The 20,653-nt window shown below is 39.1% G+C and overlaps 1 protein-coding gene across 1 annotated transcript; it reads right to left on the bottom strand.

Moving 5' to 3' along the window:
* Positions 1-263: 263 nt before the first annotated feature.
* Positions 264-19,609, bottom strand: aldh16a1 (aldehyde dehydrogenase 16 family, member A1). Its single transcript, XM_024291187.2, has 17 exons — positions 19,300-19,609; positions 16,581-16,680; positions 16,377-16,503; positions 16,146-16,303; positions 14,627-14,704; positions 14,367-14,554; positions 14,140-14,298; positions 13,905-14,063; positions 12,143-12,299; positions 9,718-9,793; positions 8,722-8,827; positions 8,369-8,490; positions 8,102-8,272; positions 3,566-3,770; positions 3,286-3,471; positions 653-778; positions 264-512 (listed from the first exon to the last, which is right to left on the bottom strand). The coding sequence occupies exons 1-17, from the start codon at positions 19,387-19,389 to the stop codon at positions 342-344; spliced, it is 2,379 nt and encodes a 792-aa protein (XP_024146955.1). The 5' UTR covers positions 19,390-19,609; the 3' UTR covers positions 264-341.
* Between the last annotated feature and the right edge of the window lie 1,044 nt (positions 19,610-20,653).

Genomic DNA, 20,653 nt, shown 5'->3' with positions numbered 1-20,653 from the left:
TTCTGATTGAAGTGAACAGACAACATGAATATACTGGAAGATTGAATGCATCAAATAAGAGAGAAGAAGGGGAAAAAAGGAATGAATACTAAAAAAATGGAAGCTTTAGGTTTACAGTAAGTGATCTGCAGCAGTTATGTTAAACTAAATCCATAAAAAGGTCAAACTCATTTGGGGCCGACACCTTTTTGTTTGGAGAGAGAAGGCATTTCTGGTTTGTTTGCTGAAAAACAAAATTGTTTAAAAAAAAAAAAAATCACTTGTGTGGATTTTGGTCATCTTTACTAAAGCGACAGCTTCTTCTACAGTTGTTGCTTTATGGATTCTTTCCGACTGTCAAATTAAGCAGTGGGGATCCACACGCTCTTCCACTGGACGGCATTCCTCCATAGATCCTCCAAGAACGATGGGCTGGGCTGAGTCCAGTCCACACCTCCATCCTGGTCCCTCTGGCTGACCAGCCTCAGGGTTTTCAGTGGGCGGGTGCACGTGTACTGAAGGTACTGGCATCCCTGCGGCAGAACCAGAAAGAAATAAGTATTAGAAATGAGATGGGATTTGTCATGAAGAGAATTCGATCCGATGCTGCTTCCAGGAGGATTTTTCCAGCTCTCTTTAATTATGTACGAGGACTTTGGTGTCCTGTTCTCACCTCAGCGCTGCCCCAGTACCAAATAGACCTGATGACGCTGTGGTTAGCGAGAGCCGCCGTCAGCTGGTCTCGATTTCCTGTCACGATGTTAACCAGCCCTGCTGGCAGGTCAGAAGACTGCAGCACCTGAAGAGATGAGCAGAGTGGAGCCGGGATGTTTTTGATCAGACCAAAAACATCCACTAAAACACAGTTATAGGGCAAAGGTCTAAAACAGCTGATATCTCTAAATACTTTCATTAACAAATATTTTAAAGACCCACTCCAATGAAAATTGGGTTTTTGTGGCATTTTTCTCATGATAGAAGATATATAAATATTAAGAAAATTCATATTAAAACTGCATGTGAGTATTTCTTTGTTCAAATCGTGAATCAGAAGCAGACAAAAATGAAGTTTTTGTGACAGAAAGTACACTGGACGGGCCACAAGCCTCCTGCTCCTCTACATTCTGTTGCATCCACGTGCACCGGTAATGTTAGGTCAAGGCAGTGAGGGGGTGTAAGCTAGCAGAGGGGGGTGTAAACAGACAGCTCTCAGCAATGTGGAGGGAAACCAACAGCTCAGAAGTGAGTTTTTAATGAACTGCTGCCGCTTTGCAGAAACGATATCTTTATTATTTTGGCTACAAACATCATAATCATAACTAAAACACGACTGAAACCCCTTTTTGGAGTTCATGGGCTGCACAGCAGCTCAGACTAAACGCTCCAGAGTGGGTATAAACTGGCCCATAAGATGGTTGGTCAACACCTGCAGAGCTTCAGTGTTCACTTCCTCACAAACACATCCTCAGGTCACATCACACCCTGAACGCTTACCCCAACCGTTACGGCTTCGGTGCGGCCGCCGGAGTCTTTTCCTAACTTGATAAGTGCGAAAAGAACCTCCAATGCATCCAATCAGGTCCAACCTCTGAAATTTGGCCTCTTTTACGCTCCAAATCCGTTTTGTTGGGTTCAAAATTTTGCTGGACACCCGGGGCTGAGTCGGAGCACTTTATGTGAAGTTGAGGCTGTTGACGACTTAAACGCAAGAGTCTGGCAGCAGCCTGACTTGAGCGGCACGGTCAAAATGTAAATACCTGAAGTTTGATAAGTCGCTGCATCGCATCTGCAAAACAGGAACTCAGCTTTGGTCACGTGACGTTTTCAGTGAATCAGTGGGTAGAATTTTAATCCAAAGCAAGCGTTTTTGTCCAGAACTTGAATCTTTTTCCTTAACCTGTTTGAGCCGTAGGTTCTCAGAGCTCATCCAGCTACTTTTGGACGAAGGCGGGATAAACTCTGGACAGATCGCCGGCTTTCGCCCCCCTCGGTGGAGTTTACTCGCTCGATATGACCGCAGAGAGCGAGACGCAGCGGAGGCTGCCGGCTCGGGTCTCAATCAAGACATTGAAAAAAGCTCTGCTAATTTAGTTTTTCCCCCCTCGGATTAATACGAAACAGACAGTCTTCAAGCTCAGCCACAGAGACACAGAAACACAGTGGAAGCAGCTGACATACAGACACAGCCTGTACTGGGAAAATATTTTAATAATAATCATATAAACCCAAGCATGGAGACATGATTACCGATGTTTTTGTCTTTTCTCTTCACAATAAATAAACCTTTTTTCTCAACATTGTATGTGTCTTTCATTCATTCGAAGTGAGACACCACAGACAGACCTGGTAGCTCCTCCCACATGCAGCCGCGGCATCAGGAGCACATTTTTGGAAAGGCGACGAGCAGCGAATTCACAGCACAGCCAAAGAGGGATGGGGCATGCAAATCGGGTTCGGTGTGAAAGCACCTTACGGAGCATCCGATACATTTTTCAAAATAAAAGCAATTTTGTGACGTACTTTTTTTTATACCCTGTTGTAAATATTACGTCATTGTGATGACCAAACCCGGTCTCCTACTTGTTACACAATACAAAATATGAAACGTTTGTGTCCAAAGATGCTGCGGGAATTTCCCAGGAGAGGATATGAAGCGTTCGCCGGCCCGTCGCCCACACAAGCAGACACACACAGTGAACCAAAGGTTGGTCCCACCAATCGCTACCAGCTGCTGAATAGTGAGTGTCTGCATGGAGAAACGGCATCAGCTGACTCAGAAGCAGCTCAAAAATATTCTGATAATTATCATCCAGAGCAGGTTTTTGATGAGTATGGATTGGTAACGGATATTCTTCAGCCGCGGGAGGTGTGTGAGGTGGTGAGGGGTGGTGGTTCTCCATATTAAGGGGTTACTGCGTGAACCTACGTGAGTTCGGAGTTTTACAAGGTCGGCAGCAGAGCTTGTGGCTGCAACCACTGTGAGTCATCTGCCGCATCTAGATCGCTCCTGCGTCGCACCTGAGCCATAACAGTTGCAGTGTGAGCCCGGGGTTAATGTCAGGAAAAACGGTTTTATCCTGCAACTGTAACAGCCCAAAATAAAACACTGAAATGGGCAGGAGGTGGGAGTATGGTGGACAGCAACTTTAGTTTTTATGATAATCTCAGAAGTTTTGCCTTCATTTTTTTATTACTTATTCTTACTTAAATTAGTTAAATGTGCACATGTTGTACATGCAGCATTTTTAGTGACAATAAGAGCATGTTCTATTCTGTTCTGTTCTATTCCAACAGTTGGACGTTTACCTGAATGAAAGCTATGGTGGGCAGCGGATGCTTCTGGCTGGGAACCATTACAACTGCATTTCCTGAGGCGATCGCTGCTCCGAGAAGTGTCACCATGGAGAGGAGGGGGCTCTCATCAGGCAGGACAATCCCAACAACCCCCAGGGCTTCTGGGAAGGAGAGGGCGGAGCCTGACTTTGGCATGGGCTGAAAATGAGGAGGTCCATGGAAGAAGAAGGAACAGCGATTACGTTATGGTTCTACCTGACAGTCAGATGAGAACATCTTCACGAGGCCTCACCAGAGATCCTCCCTGCACTTTGTCACAGTAAGCCGCCCACAGAGCGAGCCTGGTGATGCTTTGCTCCACCTCTTTGTCAGCCTCATCCACGGACACACCAGTCTGATTGCTCACTGATGTTGCAAGATCCCGCCTCTTTGCCTCCACACCTTTTGCCAGTGAGTGAAGCGACAGCGCGCGTGCCGACGGACTCTTCTTCTGCCAGCTGGAAAGAGAGTGGGATGTTCAGACAAATGTTTTCCCTCCAGGCGTGAAGAATCCATCTGGTTTTTGTTCAGGTCATGAAAGAACAGATGAGTCAAAGGTGATGCTGAAGTGATGAGCAAACATGGAGGTCTAACCCAGAGAGCTGTCTCATTTTGTAACCACAGCCTCACCGACCAGTTGTTAGGTCATCAATACTAAACAGGAAAAACACCCAAACACAGCAGAACTATCAAAAACAACTTCTTTGGTAGCAGATCTTTTAAATGTTCAGAAATGTGAAAAGATACTTAAATTGTGTGAAATTTGACTCCCATATGGAAAACAGGAAATATTATTTTTATCATTCACATGTGACCACACAGAAATTACATGTGGGGTTTCCCAAGGCTCCATCCTGGGGCCACTTCCAAAGAACAAATACATTAGTCACCATAGCTACGCAGATGACATGCAGATATACATTAAAATGACACCATGAGACCAAGTCTGTACAGCAGGGGTGTCAAACTCAATCGCACAAATCCAAAACACTCCTTAGGTTGCGGGCAGAACAGGATTTATTGAACACTCTAAAACTACATATTTAAAACTGTAATTTTTTAAAATAAATATGAACTAGATGTGTAGCATTACCTGCAATAATGCTAGTGTGAATGCTGTAAGCTGAATTTGGCCGATGAAGATGATGAAATTGATAGCTAAAAACACTGAAAGCTGATAACTTAAAACGCTGAAGTTGATAGCCAACTAAAATATTAGCCAAGTGCCAAATTAGCCTAAAAAACTAAAATGAAAAAATGTAGATTAGCCAAAACAGCTAGCGTGTAGCTGAAAAGATTAGTTAAACACCAAAATAACCTAAAAAAAAACATAGTAAATGCCAAAATAGTCCAAAAAGTCCAGAATACTTTAAAACTTTAAAAACCCAATTTTTAACATAACTACGAATAAAACAGGCAGGAATATCATACCAGAATAAATCATAAAAACCGACCCAGTATGTACCAGCCAGACCTCTCCGGTCATCTGGATCTGGTCTTTTGTCAGTTCCTAGAGTCAGAGATAACATGGAGAAGTAGCATTCAGCTTCTATGCTCCACAGATCTGGAACAGACTTCCAGAAATCCTCAGATCAGCTGAAACACTGAAAGACCTACATGTTCTCAGCTGCATTTGATTAGTTTTTATTCAAAAGTTTACATCTACTGTTACTTTAAGCTCATTGTAAATCAAATTCTTTCAAACTTTCTTTATATTTTTATTTTAAAGATTACTCCTTTAAAATTTCTGTTCTTTAAACGTTTGCTGTAAAGCACGTTGAATTGTTGTTGTACACAAAATGTGCAACACAAATAAACTTTTCTTGCCACACCAGGTGTCCCTTTAAATCACCGGAGAAGTTTCATGAACTTTATCAAGTCACGTCAATAATTTACTCTATAAAACTCTACCATCTAAATTGGACTTTGACACATGATTTTAAAAATCTACATTGGAAAATGTTTTTTGTAACTCCAAAGTCTGGAATGAACAAAATGTGTCACTTTTGTGTTGATTTCTTCAGAAGTGAGTGAAGTTTTCAGGTTTAATCCTGTAATCCATCAGAGGAAAAGCATTTTTTTGTTTGCTCTGGACTGTTTTTACAGCTCTGACACTTTACAGCAGATGATAAGACCTGATAAGGAAAGGATTCCATGAAAACATCAGGTTCGCTTGGATGACAAGAAACTTGTTTGTTAAGGTTCATATTGATGAATTTTTAAAAGAAGATTTGGGATTTCATTTTAATACACACTGATGTGAAAAAGACAAAACCAAGCAGGTTTTGAATGTGACCAAACGACACTCATCTCTAGAGATGTGGTTGGACTGTTTGAGGGTGAAAGGTCAGGCTGGTGGTTGCTGAGCTCAAGGCTCACCTGGCTGAACACACCTGGATCAGCTGATCCTCAAGCTCTGATACCAACACTCCAAAACCAGCAAACAGACAGCATGGAGAGCCGCTCCGAGAAACAAAGACTTCATAACTTCTACAAAAACTCTGACATTAGAAAGAACAAAGTCAGCTAAAAACAAAGGGGGGCGTGGCTTCAAGAGAAATCTGCTGACACAAGAAAATGTCTTAATCTAGGCAACTTCTGAGAGACTTTTCTAGAAGACTGATGTCTTCATGTTAGCCATTGAAGACCAGGACCAGAACCTCAACAATTCAAACGTGTAATAAAGGACAAAGAATCCCTTTGGATCACCTGGAATAAGTCAACCTGATGCCTTTTCAAAAACACGTCACTAAGCTAAGCTAACTGTGAGTGATCCAGACAGGCCAACATAAATGCTAACTATTACGTTTTCAAGATTTGATCATTATCAACGTGGTCTTTGTGTTTAAATCAGCACAAAAATGAATAATCTTTTGATTTTAGTTAAAAAAAGGTGAGGCTGCACTAATGTTTACACTTACATGAAGAATTTGGATGACATTTTTCAGAGAAAGGATGTCCCAATCAGGTTGTTGGGTCCAATCAGATTCCGAGTCATTTGATTGTTTCTGAGTATCTGTTGATACAGAGTCCCAATCCAATACTTTTGAAACACATTTAATACACAGATCCCTTTGTTTTCCTATTTTTCATGTGGGAACATTCTTTTATTGTTTAACGCTTAAAACATAGCATTTCTGTAAACAAGCTTTAACAATTAAATCAAATAAATCAGGGGTGTCAACCTCAATCACACAAGAGGCCAAACACACTTTAGGTCGCGGTCCGAACAGGATAAACAATTATTGAACACTCTAAAACTGAATTTTTTAAAACTTTGAAATTTGAACTTTTTTAACATAATTAGGAACTAGATATATAGCATTATCTGCTTTAATGCTAGTGTGAATGCTGTTGGCTGAATCTGGCCACTGAAGATGCTAGTGCTGATAGCTGAAAACGCTGAATCTGACAGCCAGCTAAAATATTAGCTAAATGCCAAATTAACCTAAAAAACAAAAAAATAAAACTTAGGCTAGCAAAAACTCCTGGCATGTAGCTGAAAATACAGATAAACTTTAAAATAACCCAAAAAAACAAAATTAGAAAAAAAAGCTAGCATGTAAATGTTAGCCTAAGTCCAAAACAGCCCAAAATAACTTCAAAAGACAAACCTAAATTAGGCAGAACAGCTAGCATGTAGCTGAAATATTAGCTAAACTTCAAAACAGCCTAAAAAATCTTAGTAAATGACAAAATAGTTCAAAAAGTTAGCAGAAAACTTTAAAACCGTAAATTTTTAACCTATATTATGAATAATAAAAAGGCAGAAATATTATTCCAGTAAAAAAATCTACTTAAATCTTAAATAACTTTCAATATTTTACCCTCCATAAAAATATATTTTGCCAAAATTATACAAGTTAGAAATAAGCACAAGATAACATCGGGCCTTTAATAACAATAAAATAAAATGAACAAGAGGGCCGAATCCGGCCCTCAGGCCTTGACTTTGACACATGTGAAATATAGCAACTATTACCTAATAAAAATACTAGTAACTAGATAACTTGATAACTAGTCCTGTGAGAAAGTTTGGGGACTTTAACTTAAATTTTTTTAAACAGATGTGATTCATGTCAACATTAAACATGATACATTTCTTTTAAATTGTAACATAAATATAATTTTAAATGTTCATGACTGGCTCATATCAATGTAACAATTTATTAGTTTTTGTTGTTTTTAAGACGAATGATCATGTCTTAACGAGTTAAATCCCCTCCTGCTTCGGCAGCTCTCAATAAAAATAATCAAAAAAATGATCTTTTTGCTGTTAAAATACCTTTGTATGTTGTAGTTTAAGTTAAGACAACCTAACAGACACACCTGTTGTCAATTTTAAACGTTTATTAAAGGTTATTGATCCTGGAAGTCTGAATCTGTGAAGATTTCACTTTCTTTACTGAACTGTTTCTGTGCACCCCCTGATTAAACTAGTGTTGCAATAAGTTGTGGTGATCTGTTCAGGAATTTAGGACTTCTAGTAGAGTATTTATCTGGAATAATAAGTATAAAATTGGAAGAGCTGATCATAATAATAATAAATTAAAGATCTGATCACTAATCAGGAGACAATATCTGATTTTTGATCGAGTTATCAACAAGTGATCCGGTACAACTTCCAATCACGTGATCAGATCCAGACATCCCTAGTTCAGGAAACAATCAAATCATTGATAAACTGGAAAATATTTCAGTTTAAATGCAATTAATCCTTAAAGAATTAGGTGAATAAATGAAGGTTTGGAGCTGGATCATGGTGGATTTTCTAGTCTCAGTCTCTCACCCAGGTTGGGCTTTGATGGCCGCCTCCACAGCGTTACGGATGTCTTTCCGGCCACCTTCTGGACAGAGCCCCAGCACACCACTGCCCCCTGGTGACCGCACAGCAACACTGCAGCCAGACACAGATTTACAGGCTTTGCCGGCAACAAACTGCAGGTAGGACGGAGGAGAACTGAGACAAACACAGAGCAGAATCCGGTCATTTCAACTTGTTATTCATCTGTGGGTATTTATAGAGACAACAGACTGATAGTAAAGAAGAGAATACCTGGTAGGGTCAGGAATGATTGCTGGTGACACCTCTGTCCCAAACTTTGAGTAATCCAAAGAAACAGGGGATGAACGAAGAGGAGGAGAGGAGACGGACGGATGCAGGAACTGGTACAAACCCTGTTGGAGAAGATATGACATAAAACACATAAAAGAAATCACCAGAGTCAAGAGGTTTTCCTAAAAAACATTTTACTGCTGAAGTAGACTGAGTTAAGAAAAAGAAACTCAACCATCAATAATCTTTAAGCTTAAAAATCCAAAAGTACATCATCAGTCTTCTTTCATGCATCATCTGCATCATTTGTGTTAAGCCTACGTCAGAGATCTGATCCTTCATCTGCGGCTCACCTCCTGTCCTCCGTCTGTGCAGCTGCCGCCATCTTTGTGAGCGCAGACGGGCAGACAGGGATCCAACACGGAGTGAGAATTCACCCACACCGAGCCTACCGACAGACTGAGGAGGACAGCAGAGGTGTGAAAAGCATGACAGGAAACAGACGCTTCCCAGCGCCGCCCAGGAAAACAATTTCTAGCCCAAATATAATAGATATATAATAAAATAGATAAAATAAAATAGTTGGAGCGGGACTGTCAGGGTCCTGCTGAGATGAATTATGGGTACTGGGGGCAAAATAACTGAAAAAAATAATGATAAGATTTCTAAATGAAGTAACGCTGCCACAAACGATTATTTTAATAGTTGACTAATGACCGACTAATTTTTTTCCGATTAGTCGACTAATGCACAAACTTGATGCAAAACCCCCATCTTAACCATCATTAGCTTTGAACCCACTAAAAACTAGATATAAAGAATTATCTGTGATAATGCTAGTGTGAATGCTGTAAGCTGAATGTGGCTGCTGAAGATGCTGAAATTGATAGCTAAAAAGACTGAAGTTAATAGCTGAAAATGCTGAGGCTGACAGCCAGCTACAATACGAGTTAAATGCCAAATTACCCCCGAAAAACTGTAAAAACGTAAGTTAGCCAAAACAGCTAGCACGCAGTTGAAATATTAGCTAAACTCCAAATTAGCCTAAAAAACAGAAAAAAACCCTAAATTAGGCAAAATAGCTAGCATGCAGCAGAAACATTTGCTAAACTCTTAATTAGCGTAAACATTTTTAATGCCAAAATAGTCCCAAAAGCTAGCAGAATGGCATTAAAACTTTCAACGTTACTACAATCTGACGCCAAATAATATAAAGTAACGACTAATCGACTATTAAATTAGTCGTCAACTATTTTAATCAACTAATCATGGCAGCCCTACAATGAAGCACAACAAATAAAAGAGGAAAAGGGGACAAAAAGATAAAGAAATCATGGTTTTGTGTTTACTTCTTGGCGGTCTCCAGAGCCAGGGTGAGGTCTTCAGTCCAGATGGAAGCTGCCAGGCCGTGAGGACTGTGGTTCCCTAAACACCACAGAGGTACAGGTGAACCCACAGTCTGCTCAGATGTAGGATTCATAATTTAAACCAAGTTTGAGTCTTCATCTCCAAATGTCAAAAGAATGAATCCTCACTCCAGGACCTACACCGCCCCCTACAGGTCAGTTATTAACACTAGCTCAACATTTTTAAACATTTTAGAGCAGAGGTATGCTTTTCCCTTAATTATATATAAAAAACATTAAAAGAAACTTCTGTAGACTGTATCAAAAATATAAAGTCATTCTGTTCATTGTATCTTGAATAAGAATGAAATAAACGAAAAGTATTTAATGATCTTTAATATTCTTAAATACTCTTGTATAAAACCCGGTTCTGTTTGGATCAACACGGAGCTGATATCCTGATAATGCTGAATGTTTTTTTTTCATGGCCAATTAAATGAAACTGAATAATTTCCCACAGCACACTGGTTGAAAAACACTGCATTGGCTAAAGGGTTCATCTTTTATGAACTTCAAAGTCAGATATTTTTGGGAAATGCATTTACAAATAACAAAACCTAAAAATAAAAACAGCATAAAACATAACGGGTAGGACCAAAACACGCACAAAAAAATAATCATTTAAAAAAAGAAAAGGAAATAACGAAACATCTTCTCTGTAAAGATATAAAGGGAAATGTAGATGAAAAAAAGTCAAACAGCTGAAGGGAAATACACCTAAATTAAAAAAAGGCTAATGACTTTTAGTGTAAACAAACTATGAATTAACCTTTATATTTTGATTTTTCTTTAGAGTGAATCTTAAAATTAGCTGAGAGTCTGTAAAAACCTCGAAACGTTTCGGCGAAGCTGCAGTTCTGTTTGACGTTTGACACAAAGCCTGGCTGGAGCGTGCGGTCTATAGACTGTAAAAATAAAGGACAGATCGAGCACTGAGGTCCCCCATTGGAAATGCATTACTTCCTCTCCTCGCGAAAGTAGGCCGCCGCTTTCACCGTCAATTCCTGAAATGGATACCGCCATTCGCAACCCATCTTCAGCGATTGGTCTGAGTCATAGCTGAGTCATGGAATCTACAGGAAGTACTGTCGCCAATCAGGAGTGAGTTTATTGCCACCGTCTACCTCTTTCCACGCCTCGACCACGAGATGTAAACAGCTTCTACTTTAATCACGCCGGCCCGAGCCGACGAGGCTGGAGTTGGCTTCCGATTTTTTCGAACAGGACCTGTTTTTAGGTGGTCTGAGTTCGAAAAATACAGTGGAACGCTCTCGCTGTGAATCGGAAGCCAACTTCATCGTCGGCGGCTCGAGAGAATTGTGCAAGTCATTGCTGAAGCCTTTGAGGGAGAACCATCCCAACATTTGATTCTGTCAGCGGTCCTTTGGGATTTACTTACATTTATTCCTTTTTGTCGAGATAAAAGGAGCATTTGGGTGACGCCGTGCCAGCCGTCCTCTCGCGCGTGGGCCGCAGCGTTACTTCTCATGCGCTACCGGTTTACAGTCTGATCAGATGCACGTGAGAAGCGCGTTCTGCGGTATTCAAAATAAATAACCATCCTAACAAGTGAACAGCTGGATCTTTTTTCTGTTTGAAAACACCACCAGGTCCTTTCAAGTTTGTCTGGCGCTCCTCAGACGGCTGCGTCTAATTCAGGCTGAAGCTGGAAAAGTGCGGCGAAGATGAAACTTTGGTTGGTGATTTTATGCGCATATATGCAACTTATAATTTATAAGCTACAATCAAAACAGTGAAATAAAGAAAAACGAACGTTAAACAAACAAAAAAGTCCAAAGCACATAACCTCAGAGTGAAATCTATTTCTACAGAGTAAATCCTCATCTAAAAATGTCGACAGCATGCTCCTCTTGTTGTTTTAAACTGCTGCATCGGTACATTCCATTGAGGAAAACAACAGTAGAACAATGACTGGTACATTGTTGAATTGTAAAGTAGGTGTTAAAAGGTCTTCACGGACCCATTGATGAAGTCTGCTCCCATTGGCTACCCGTCATCTGTCAATCAAACCCCCCAGACGGTCGACGTCAGACCCACAAACGCTTATTGAGCCATCTGATTGGTCAATTTATAACTCTAATAACTTGTGATAATGGAAAAAAATCTTTAAAAAAATTAGGATTAGAAAAAAGAAGTTAAGCAGAAAGCAGCAGAGGAAGAATGATTATTCTGACATATAAAATGACTGAGAAATAACTGTCTGTTTCTCAATGTAAGTCAATGGGACTTTGGCCTTTTGCAACCCAGTGGTACTTCCTATATGGAACACGGAAGGAGGGGGGCTTGCTCTGTCCAGTTATTTTATATACAGTCTATGGTGCGGCCCCGGAGCGGCGAGGTCCCTTACCCACAGCGACTGCCTCTTTGTGACACCTGAAGGTCATGAGCGGCAGTAGAGGTCCAGGAGCCGGGCTGACCACACACGGGGAGGCGGGGGCCGCCCCGCACAGCACCGTGGGGGGGTACTGAGCCCCAGATGGGGGGGCGGCACAGGACTGGATTAACTGCAAAGAAACGACAAAAAGATCTCATTCATTTGTGTTTTAATGCACTGATTCACAGTTATTGATTTGGACCCAGATCAATATGTCTGTAGCATGGCGCGGAAACGGCCAGATATGGAGAAGTGTATGTTTCAGAGCTGGATTTTAACCAGGCTTCTGAAAAATAATTAGGGCTGGGAGTCGATTAAAAAAAATTAACAAATTAATCGCAAGCCTCGAAAAAATTAATCGTGATTAATCGCTATTATTTATTTTTTGTCTCAGCCAACTACTTATCTGTGAAACTTTACATTTAGAACATTTATGTTTAATTACTGCTGTTAATCTATTATTTAAAAAAATCTGATTAATCCCACTTTTGTGTTGTGATTAATCACGATTAATCGCAGTGTTTTACCAGGTAAAATTTATTTGTACAATATGTCACCAGACTACGGACCAATTAGATCGCTTTTTGTGAAAAAGTGGTCTAAACTATAAAAATAGCAAGAATATAGTACTAAAAACTGATTGAATATTTATTTCTTGTAAGTGACCATGGTATAAGCAGAATAATACCAGACGAAATGTTTTAACGCACGCCGTGGAAGCCTGAACGGCCGAGTTAAAGCGAAGGACTGTTTCTTTGATTAATTTGCGTTAATACATATTAACGCATTTTTTATTAATGGGATGCATTAACGCTTTAGTGTTCACAGCTCTAAAAATAATAGAATTAAGTGTAAACATAAACTTTTTCAGTAAATAGAGGATTATCATAATTTTATTTTCATTAGATTTGACAAATATTACTTTGCCAGGAATCCTCTGAAAATCATGCTTGAAGGTCACGTCAAATAAAAAAACTTAAAAAAAAAAAGTAAACTTAGTTCATATTCCCTTTAAAATATTATATATATATAACTGATATATATATTATATAACTGATTCAATTCGATTCCAAATTGTTTTCAGATTCTTTAAATCCACTCAATTCCATTTGATTCAACTCAATTTTGAGTTCACACATTTACATACATTTGGTTAGAAATACATTAATAATCTACTTTATGATTTGAATATATTGATATTAATCTGATCCAGTTCACATAGTGTAAAATGTATTACGTGAAATAATGAGATTGTTAATATCATTCAGTGTTACATGGATTCTCTAAAGGAGAAGTTCTAACAAAAATGTTCAGATCATTAACATTGTAAACATTGTTTCTCCTGGAGGGTATTTTACTTTGACCACGAGGGGGCGATCACACTATAGCATTAAACCTCATTCCAGAAGAAGAAGAAAGTATGTGCAAAGAACTGTGTTTTAAACCACAAATACTTTAAAAAATATTTCCTTGAAAGAATTTTTAAAATGAATGTCTGTGAGATAATAAAGTTGTTCATTTAGTCAATGTTTAGGTCGACCGAGCGTTAGCATTAGCCATCCTACGGGAAATTACATTAAATGTTAGCATCAAGCTAGCGGACTTTAGCTTTATGTGCTGAATCAATCTATATTTCTATGAATCGATAATTGATCTGTTAAACTTAAATTGATTCAAATCGATTAATCAACCCATCCCTACCTTGGACGTGTCTAGTTAAAGTTTCCTGACTCACCACTGCCCCCTGCTGTTGAGCCTCCTGCACTGCAGCGTCCACCAGGCTGCGGTCCGCCTCACTCTGAAGGGAAACGCACTTTAACCCGGCCAAGCGCAGCTTCAGACGATCCACAACGTTATCGTACACGCTCTCCTGCACGCACATCACCCAGTGGACCTGAGGGAGAACGCAGGGAGGACTGTGGAGCAGACTGCAGCTGGACAGGAGAACATCTCATCCTTCACTGCATCACCTCACTCTTCTTCTTAAGGGCTGCCTCTATCACTTCATCCACAGCGCTGTTTATGTCAGCCGACTCAAAGACGATGAAGGGACACGTGGCCCCAATAAAGGGGGACACAGAGACAGGAACCCCCATCCCCGCTGAGGCCTGAAGCAGGGCCAGCCCGTCCTAGAGCACAGAAACACCAGTCAGACGGGGGAGTCTGCATGACCCCCCAGCTCTCAAATGACACCCACCGGCTTGTTGCCGCTGTAAGTGACATAGCGGATGCTGGGATCCTGGGCCACTTTGACGGCGAGCGTGACATCACTTCCTGTTAAAACATTGAGAGCCCCAGCAGGAAGTCCCGCCACTGAGAAAAGCTGCGACAGGAGGAGAGCTGGAGGGGCGCTGCTCCGCCCAGGAACAACTATCACAGAGTTACCTAGAAAACAGAGAGCAGGAGTCAGTGGCCCTGAAGTCGAGGGGGCGGAGCATGCAGCTGTGTGGGACTCACCCATGGCGAGCGCTGGTAGGACTTTCAGCATCAGAGAATAGACAGAAGAGTCATCAGAGGTGACGACAGCCACCACACCTGGAAAACATGAGTGTCAAATAAGGCTGCCACGATTAGTCGACTAAGAATTGACTTTTAAAATAGTCAAGAACAAATTTAATAGTCGATGAGTCGTTACTTTATATTAAATGGAGTCAGAGTGTAGTAAAGTTGAATGTTATAATGGCATTCTGCTAGATTTATGGACTATTTTGGCATTTATAAAGGTTTTTTGGCTAATTTGGGGTTTAGCCAATATTTCAGCTATATGCTAACTGTTTTGGCAAATTTAGGATTTTTTCCAGATTTTGTCAAATATTTTAAAGTTTAGCTAATATTTTGACTGCATGCTAGCTGTTTTGGCTAACTTAAGCTTTTTTTCTGTTTTTTCGGCTATTTTGGAGTATAGCTAATATTTCAGCTACATGCTAGCTGTTTTGGCAAACAAACAGAAGAACACACATCACTCCCATTTTAAAGTCTCTTCACTGGCTCCCGGTCCCTTTTAGAATTCATTTTAAAATCTTAGTCCTGACCTTCAGAGCCCTTCATGGACAAGCCCCACCTTATATTGCAGACCTCATCCAGCCCTATACCCCCTCCCAAAGGCTGAGATCCTCCGGGCAGAACTTACTGATGGTTCCCCGGACACGTCTTAAAACCAGAGGAGATCGGTCTTTTAAAGCAGTGGCACCCAGACTATGGAATGAACTCCCTCAATTTTTACGTTCACTGGATTCTATTGATGTTTTTAAAACCCAACTTAAAACCCATTTTTATGATCAAGCTTTTCAGTTCTATTGATTGGGTCTCTCTCTCGTAACTGTAATTTATCATTTTATGTACTTTTATGTGTCTTGTATTCTATGTGTCTTTTTAACATATCTGCTCTGTCTTTTTATCTCCTGCTCTGTAAAGCACTTTGTGACTTATGTCTGAGAAAAGTGCTATACAAATAAATATTACTTACTTACTTACTTGGCAAATATAGTATTTTTTTTTAGGTTTTTTAAGGCTATTTTGGAGTTTAGCTAATATTTCAGCTACAAGATAGCTGTTTTGGCTAATTTAGGATGTTTTTTTAGGCTAATTTGGGATTTAACTAATATTTTAGCTGGCTATCAGCTTAGCATTTTCAGCTATCGGCTTAACATTTTTAGCTATTAGCGTCATGAAGCATCAGCTTCAGCGTTTATAGCTATCAATTTCAGCATGTTTAGCTACCGTCACTAGCATCTTCTGCAGCCAAATTGAGTTTACAGCATTCACACTTGGATTATACCAGGTAATGCTAAATATTTCATTTTTAGTTAGTTTAAAGATGGTTAAGATGTGTGTTTTACATCCATTTTGTGCATTGACTGATTATTCGACTAATCCGAAAAAATGATCGGTGATTAGTCGACCATTAAAGTAATCGTTTCTGGCAGCAGTAGTGCCAAAGATCCACAAACACACCTTTAAAAACACAAAGACTCACCAAGAGGCGACCAGCCGGAGAGGAGCGTGTCCCGGAGCTGAGCCCAGCTGCTGTAGAACTGTAGGACTCTGATGAGGGACGGAGGCGAGCACGCCGTCACACAGAGCTGGGAAAGCTCAGACAAGCACTGAGCGTGCAGCCCAAGGACCCCCACCAGCCTGACAGCAGAGGACAGAAGGTCATGAGAGGAGCGCTCCACGCAGAGCAGCTCTATAGAACTGGTTTGCAGACCTGAGCAGCACTTTGGCTCTCTGGTAGCCGCTCAGGAGGCTCCACAACTTGTATCCGCTGACAGCAGAGGAGGCGCACAGGGAAACGTCGCCCTCTTCAGCACACAACACGCTGCACACCTGACCACCTGGTGGAATCAGGAGGAGAGGAACTTCTTTTAGCAACCAAAAAATAACATACAAACTCTCTTCGTTCACTCCTTACCTTTAGAGTTGAGCACAGAGAAGCTCTTTCTTTCTGCTAAATGAACAAACTTCCCATCAATGTAGAAGCCGAGAGAACGGGAATGATGATCCAGCCAGGCCTGAGGAAGAGGAGCAGACAGAGGATCGTTCTGCTCATCAACGCCATCTCATTCACCAAACCATGAAATCAGAGGGGCTGTAATCTGTCCTAATCTGGGACTAAGTTTCTCTGTAATCACACTCAAAACAAAGTCAACTATTTGGCTCCAAACATCCATAATTATGCATAAAAAACAACATTTAAATTCAAATTCCCTCCTTACTTACAAAAATATCAGGTGGACAAAATAAATAATTAGAATACTAATATAAATAAAGTCCACATTGGTTGAAAAAAACTATTGCTCTAACACAAACAGAAACAGATTTTTTTATTTATTTAAATATTGTTCTGAATTCTGTGTCGGTTTATGCAAATTCTGGAGGAAGTGGGCCGAGTCACCAGCAAGGAAATAAAGGAGAAAAGTTTGGGGCGTCGCCAAGGAAGACTAAGGGATCCCAGGAAGAAATAAAAAAAGGATAACCTAAACAAGAAAGTCGGATTACGTGTGGAAATCGTGACCACATTGATTTGGAGAAATCATTCCATTTATTTTTACTTATGTTTCCTGGTAGATTTATATTTTTTGGACATTGAATTTCTCCTGCCGCTCCACAGAATCTATGTCATAAAAAGTGTTTTTTTTGGCTGAAAAGGGCATAAACATAAATAAAAGACCAATATTCAATATTTTGAAAATAGATCAAACGATGATTGGAGTTGGACTATAATTGAAAGTTTGGTAAAAACGACACAAATTTGGCAAATCAAATTAAAATGTGATTTGAGTTTACACTTGAACTGGACCATTTGGTTGTTAATTCATTTATAAAATGTTGACATAAAGGATTTTACAGTAGAGGTTCAACAGTCAACAGTTACTTGAAGAATTTAAAGATGTTTTTATCTGTATTTAACTTCCCAGATCAACTATATAACTTTTTATAACATAAAAAGTCTGAATTACTTTAACTTTTCTCAAGATTTTTTAAATAAAAGTGAATATTAGACAATGGTATGGTTGGTTTTTAAGGATGTAACGATTCTTTGGGAATTGGTAAAAAACAATACAAACTCCTCATCGATGTAGAAAATTAAAAAATCAATTTGACAGCTTTCCTTGCAGACACACCTGTGTGTGTAGGTGTTTACACACACAGGTGCGCAATCAAGCAGACACAAGAATTCCTGGCTTCTGTGCATGGAGCGCGCATTGCTGTGCACGTTTTTAAATCGTGTCGCGGCACTGCGCGCGCTAAATGTTCAACTCGGATCTAGGTGCTTACACACCGCCCGCACGGTGCGTTCAAGAACGCACTCCTCTCGGGTTTATGAATGTGCACTCAGCAGGTGGAAGATAAACAGAGTATGAAATGATTTGTGATCATTTCAATATTATGCACAAATGTTTAGTTGTATTGAATCATTTCTGTTTGTAGGAAAACAGACAGTTTGATGTAAGGGGCAAAAAGAAAACATATTTGGCCTTAAAATATCTTTAATTCACTGTGTTGAGAAAAAAAAATTGAAAAAAAATAATCGAAATTGTGACTAAAAAACTGTGAATCGAATCGTGGTTTGACTGAATCGTTACATCTCTATTGGCTTTAAGTCAGTTTATCTAAAATGACATTTATATTATTTTTTGAAGTTTCAAACAATGTTTTCTTTTAACTAATTTAATCATATTTACTGTGTGTGATATGTTTATGTTTTTGCTAATAATTCTACAGAATTAAAGTGATATAATGATCTTTCCATATTTAGAATTCTCTAATTAGATTTTGCAGATACATCCTTTTAGTTGCATTGGTGTCAGCTGAGTTACATGGTGTTTTGAATGTGAGGGTATTCTACTAATGTAGGCAACATAAAGCAGACGAACAGGCTGATAAAAGTATAGAAAGGAGACAAAAATCCAAACTAAAGCAGAAATTCATTGGTGGGCGGGCAGGACGCCGCCCCCTGTTTTAAGGGTTTTGGTAGCTTATGTGGAATTTGTTAAAAATTTACAAGTAAGAAGAGCAAAGTGCGATGGAGCAAGAATTCAGCAGCAATCAGTTCAATGACCTAAACTAAAAAAAAAGCTGTAACGACTTCATAAGGTTTTATTTGTTTGCTGTTTTTAACATTACAGAGTCGTGGTTATAATTACTATAATTCATATAAATAGATATTTGTGTACAAAGTTTTTCATGGATTCAGTTTATTGTTTTCCTCACATGGTGCAAGTTTACATTTCAGCGTTTAGCACTTTCAAGTATATACCCAGAATGCATCATTCCCTAACTCAATATTAAAACCTCATTTTTGTAACTACCCAAAGATATCAGACATGGAAAAGGCTCCACAGCAAACTTATAAAATAATTTAACTTATTTTATGTTGTAAAAATGTTCAATAAAGTTTTTTTAAGGGTTCAAAGTTTAAACTTAATAAAACAATTTAGAAAATATGAAGAAAAATTACTAAGTGGTTGAATTGAACTTTATTTCTGCCCAGTTAAGTTGGTACACGTGAACATCTCGTGAGTGTCTGTCTGCTAACAATTTACGAACGTCTCGTGGTCAGACAGGTGTCGAGACTCCTGTAATAAACTCAAAGGAAAACTTCATTTGTGGGTAATTTGAAACTTTACCTGCGCGGTGGATGTGGAGGAAGGGGCTGCGGGTCCGCTCTCCATGCTTCGGAAGATATTGAACACTGTGTCGGTGGTTGTACCGGCCATAATACAGAAAAAAATCGAAGTGAAGCGCGAGGCAACTCTCGTCGGTTTGAGGTGGTAATCTAATGTAAAAAAAAAAATCTCTAAATCTTTTACCACTTTTAATATATAAATATATATTAGATTTATTTTGCAGGAACACTCCTGAGATGTCACATGAACTACAAGATGCTAGCTTCCCTGCACCGGATTCGTCACTCCTACCAACTTCCGGTCCGTCACACATGAGGGTTGCATTTTTCAGTGTAACACCGTAGCGTTTTTTCTTAGTCCCACTTCTTCACGATGGATTGTGGACTTGATTTTGGTTTTGTCCGTTCTTGATGGAACCATTGACTGTTATATGAAAAATTAAACATTCTAAATGTAGTTTTTGTGTGATTTCATGTTGTGATTATTCGCAGATAATATTGATCGCCAAATACTTCAACAAAAAAGGTGTTCTTTTTTCCCCCAGTGATTAATTACTTACACTTTTTTTAATCGATTTTGGGACCTAAAAATAATATATGTCTATGGGTGGAACGTAGAATGGAATAACTTTGATTTAATGTTACCTCAGCCCTGAAACACGTGACCCTTAACTCATACATCCAAGACTTTAATCTGAAATCTCAGACATTTATTTATTTAGTCATTTATTTATTCATTTATTTATAATAAAGAAAAAGTATAATAAAGCGTTGCTTTAAATAACTTTTATTGTGTGCATGATTTAAATAATGTTTATCACGTTTGTAAAAGGTTTTGAATCTTGTTTGATCTATGAAAAAACTTTCTTCTGGATTAAATCAAGTGATTCGTTTCTATTCCACAATGTTTTTTTTCTTTTTTAACTTTATGTATTTTGAATTAACTTAAGAGAATGTTCTAATTGAAAAATATATAATGTACAAGCTATTTTTTTGCTAAATATCTTGGTGATCATATCTCCCTCTAGTGCTGGCCCTTAGCAACTGCTGAAGATGCTTTCTTTAGGTCAATGAATTCAGTCATGATGACAGTGTGGTTATTATTATTTTTAGAACAAAGACAGGTATACGTTTTGATTTTTTAAAATTCCTTTTTTTACTTGATCAGGGTCTCAACGTTGTGTTCAAGGCAAATAACTTGCATTACATTTTAAAAGATGACCTGTTAGATGATGATGGTGACAGAGTCAATATTTGAAACTACATTCGAAAGTGCTGAACATAGGGAAAATAAACACAAAACATTGTGCAATGGTAAAACATGAAAGGCTATAATGTAGGAGCAATTCTTTTTT

The sequence above is a fragment of the Oryzias melastigma genome, linkage group LG24 (genome assembly GCF_002922805.2).
Source record: "Oryzias melastigma strain HK-1 linkage group LG24, ASM292280v2, whole genome shotgun sequence".
Classification (NCBI taxonomy): Eukaryota; Metazoa; Chordata; class Actinopteri; order Beloniformes; family Adrianichthyidae; genus Oryzias; species Oryzias melastigma.
Note: the sequence above shows the minus strand (reverse complement) of the source record. Positions and strands in the feature narration are given on the sequence as shown.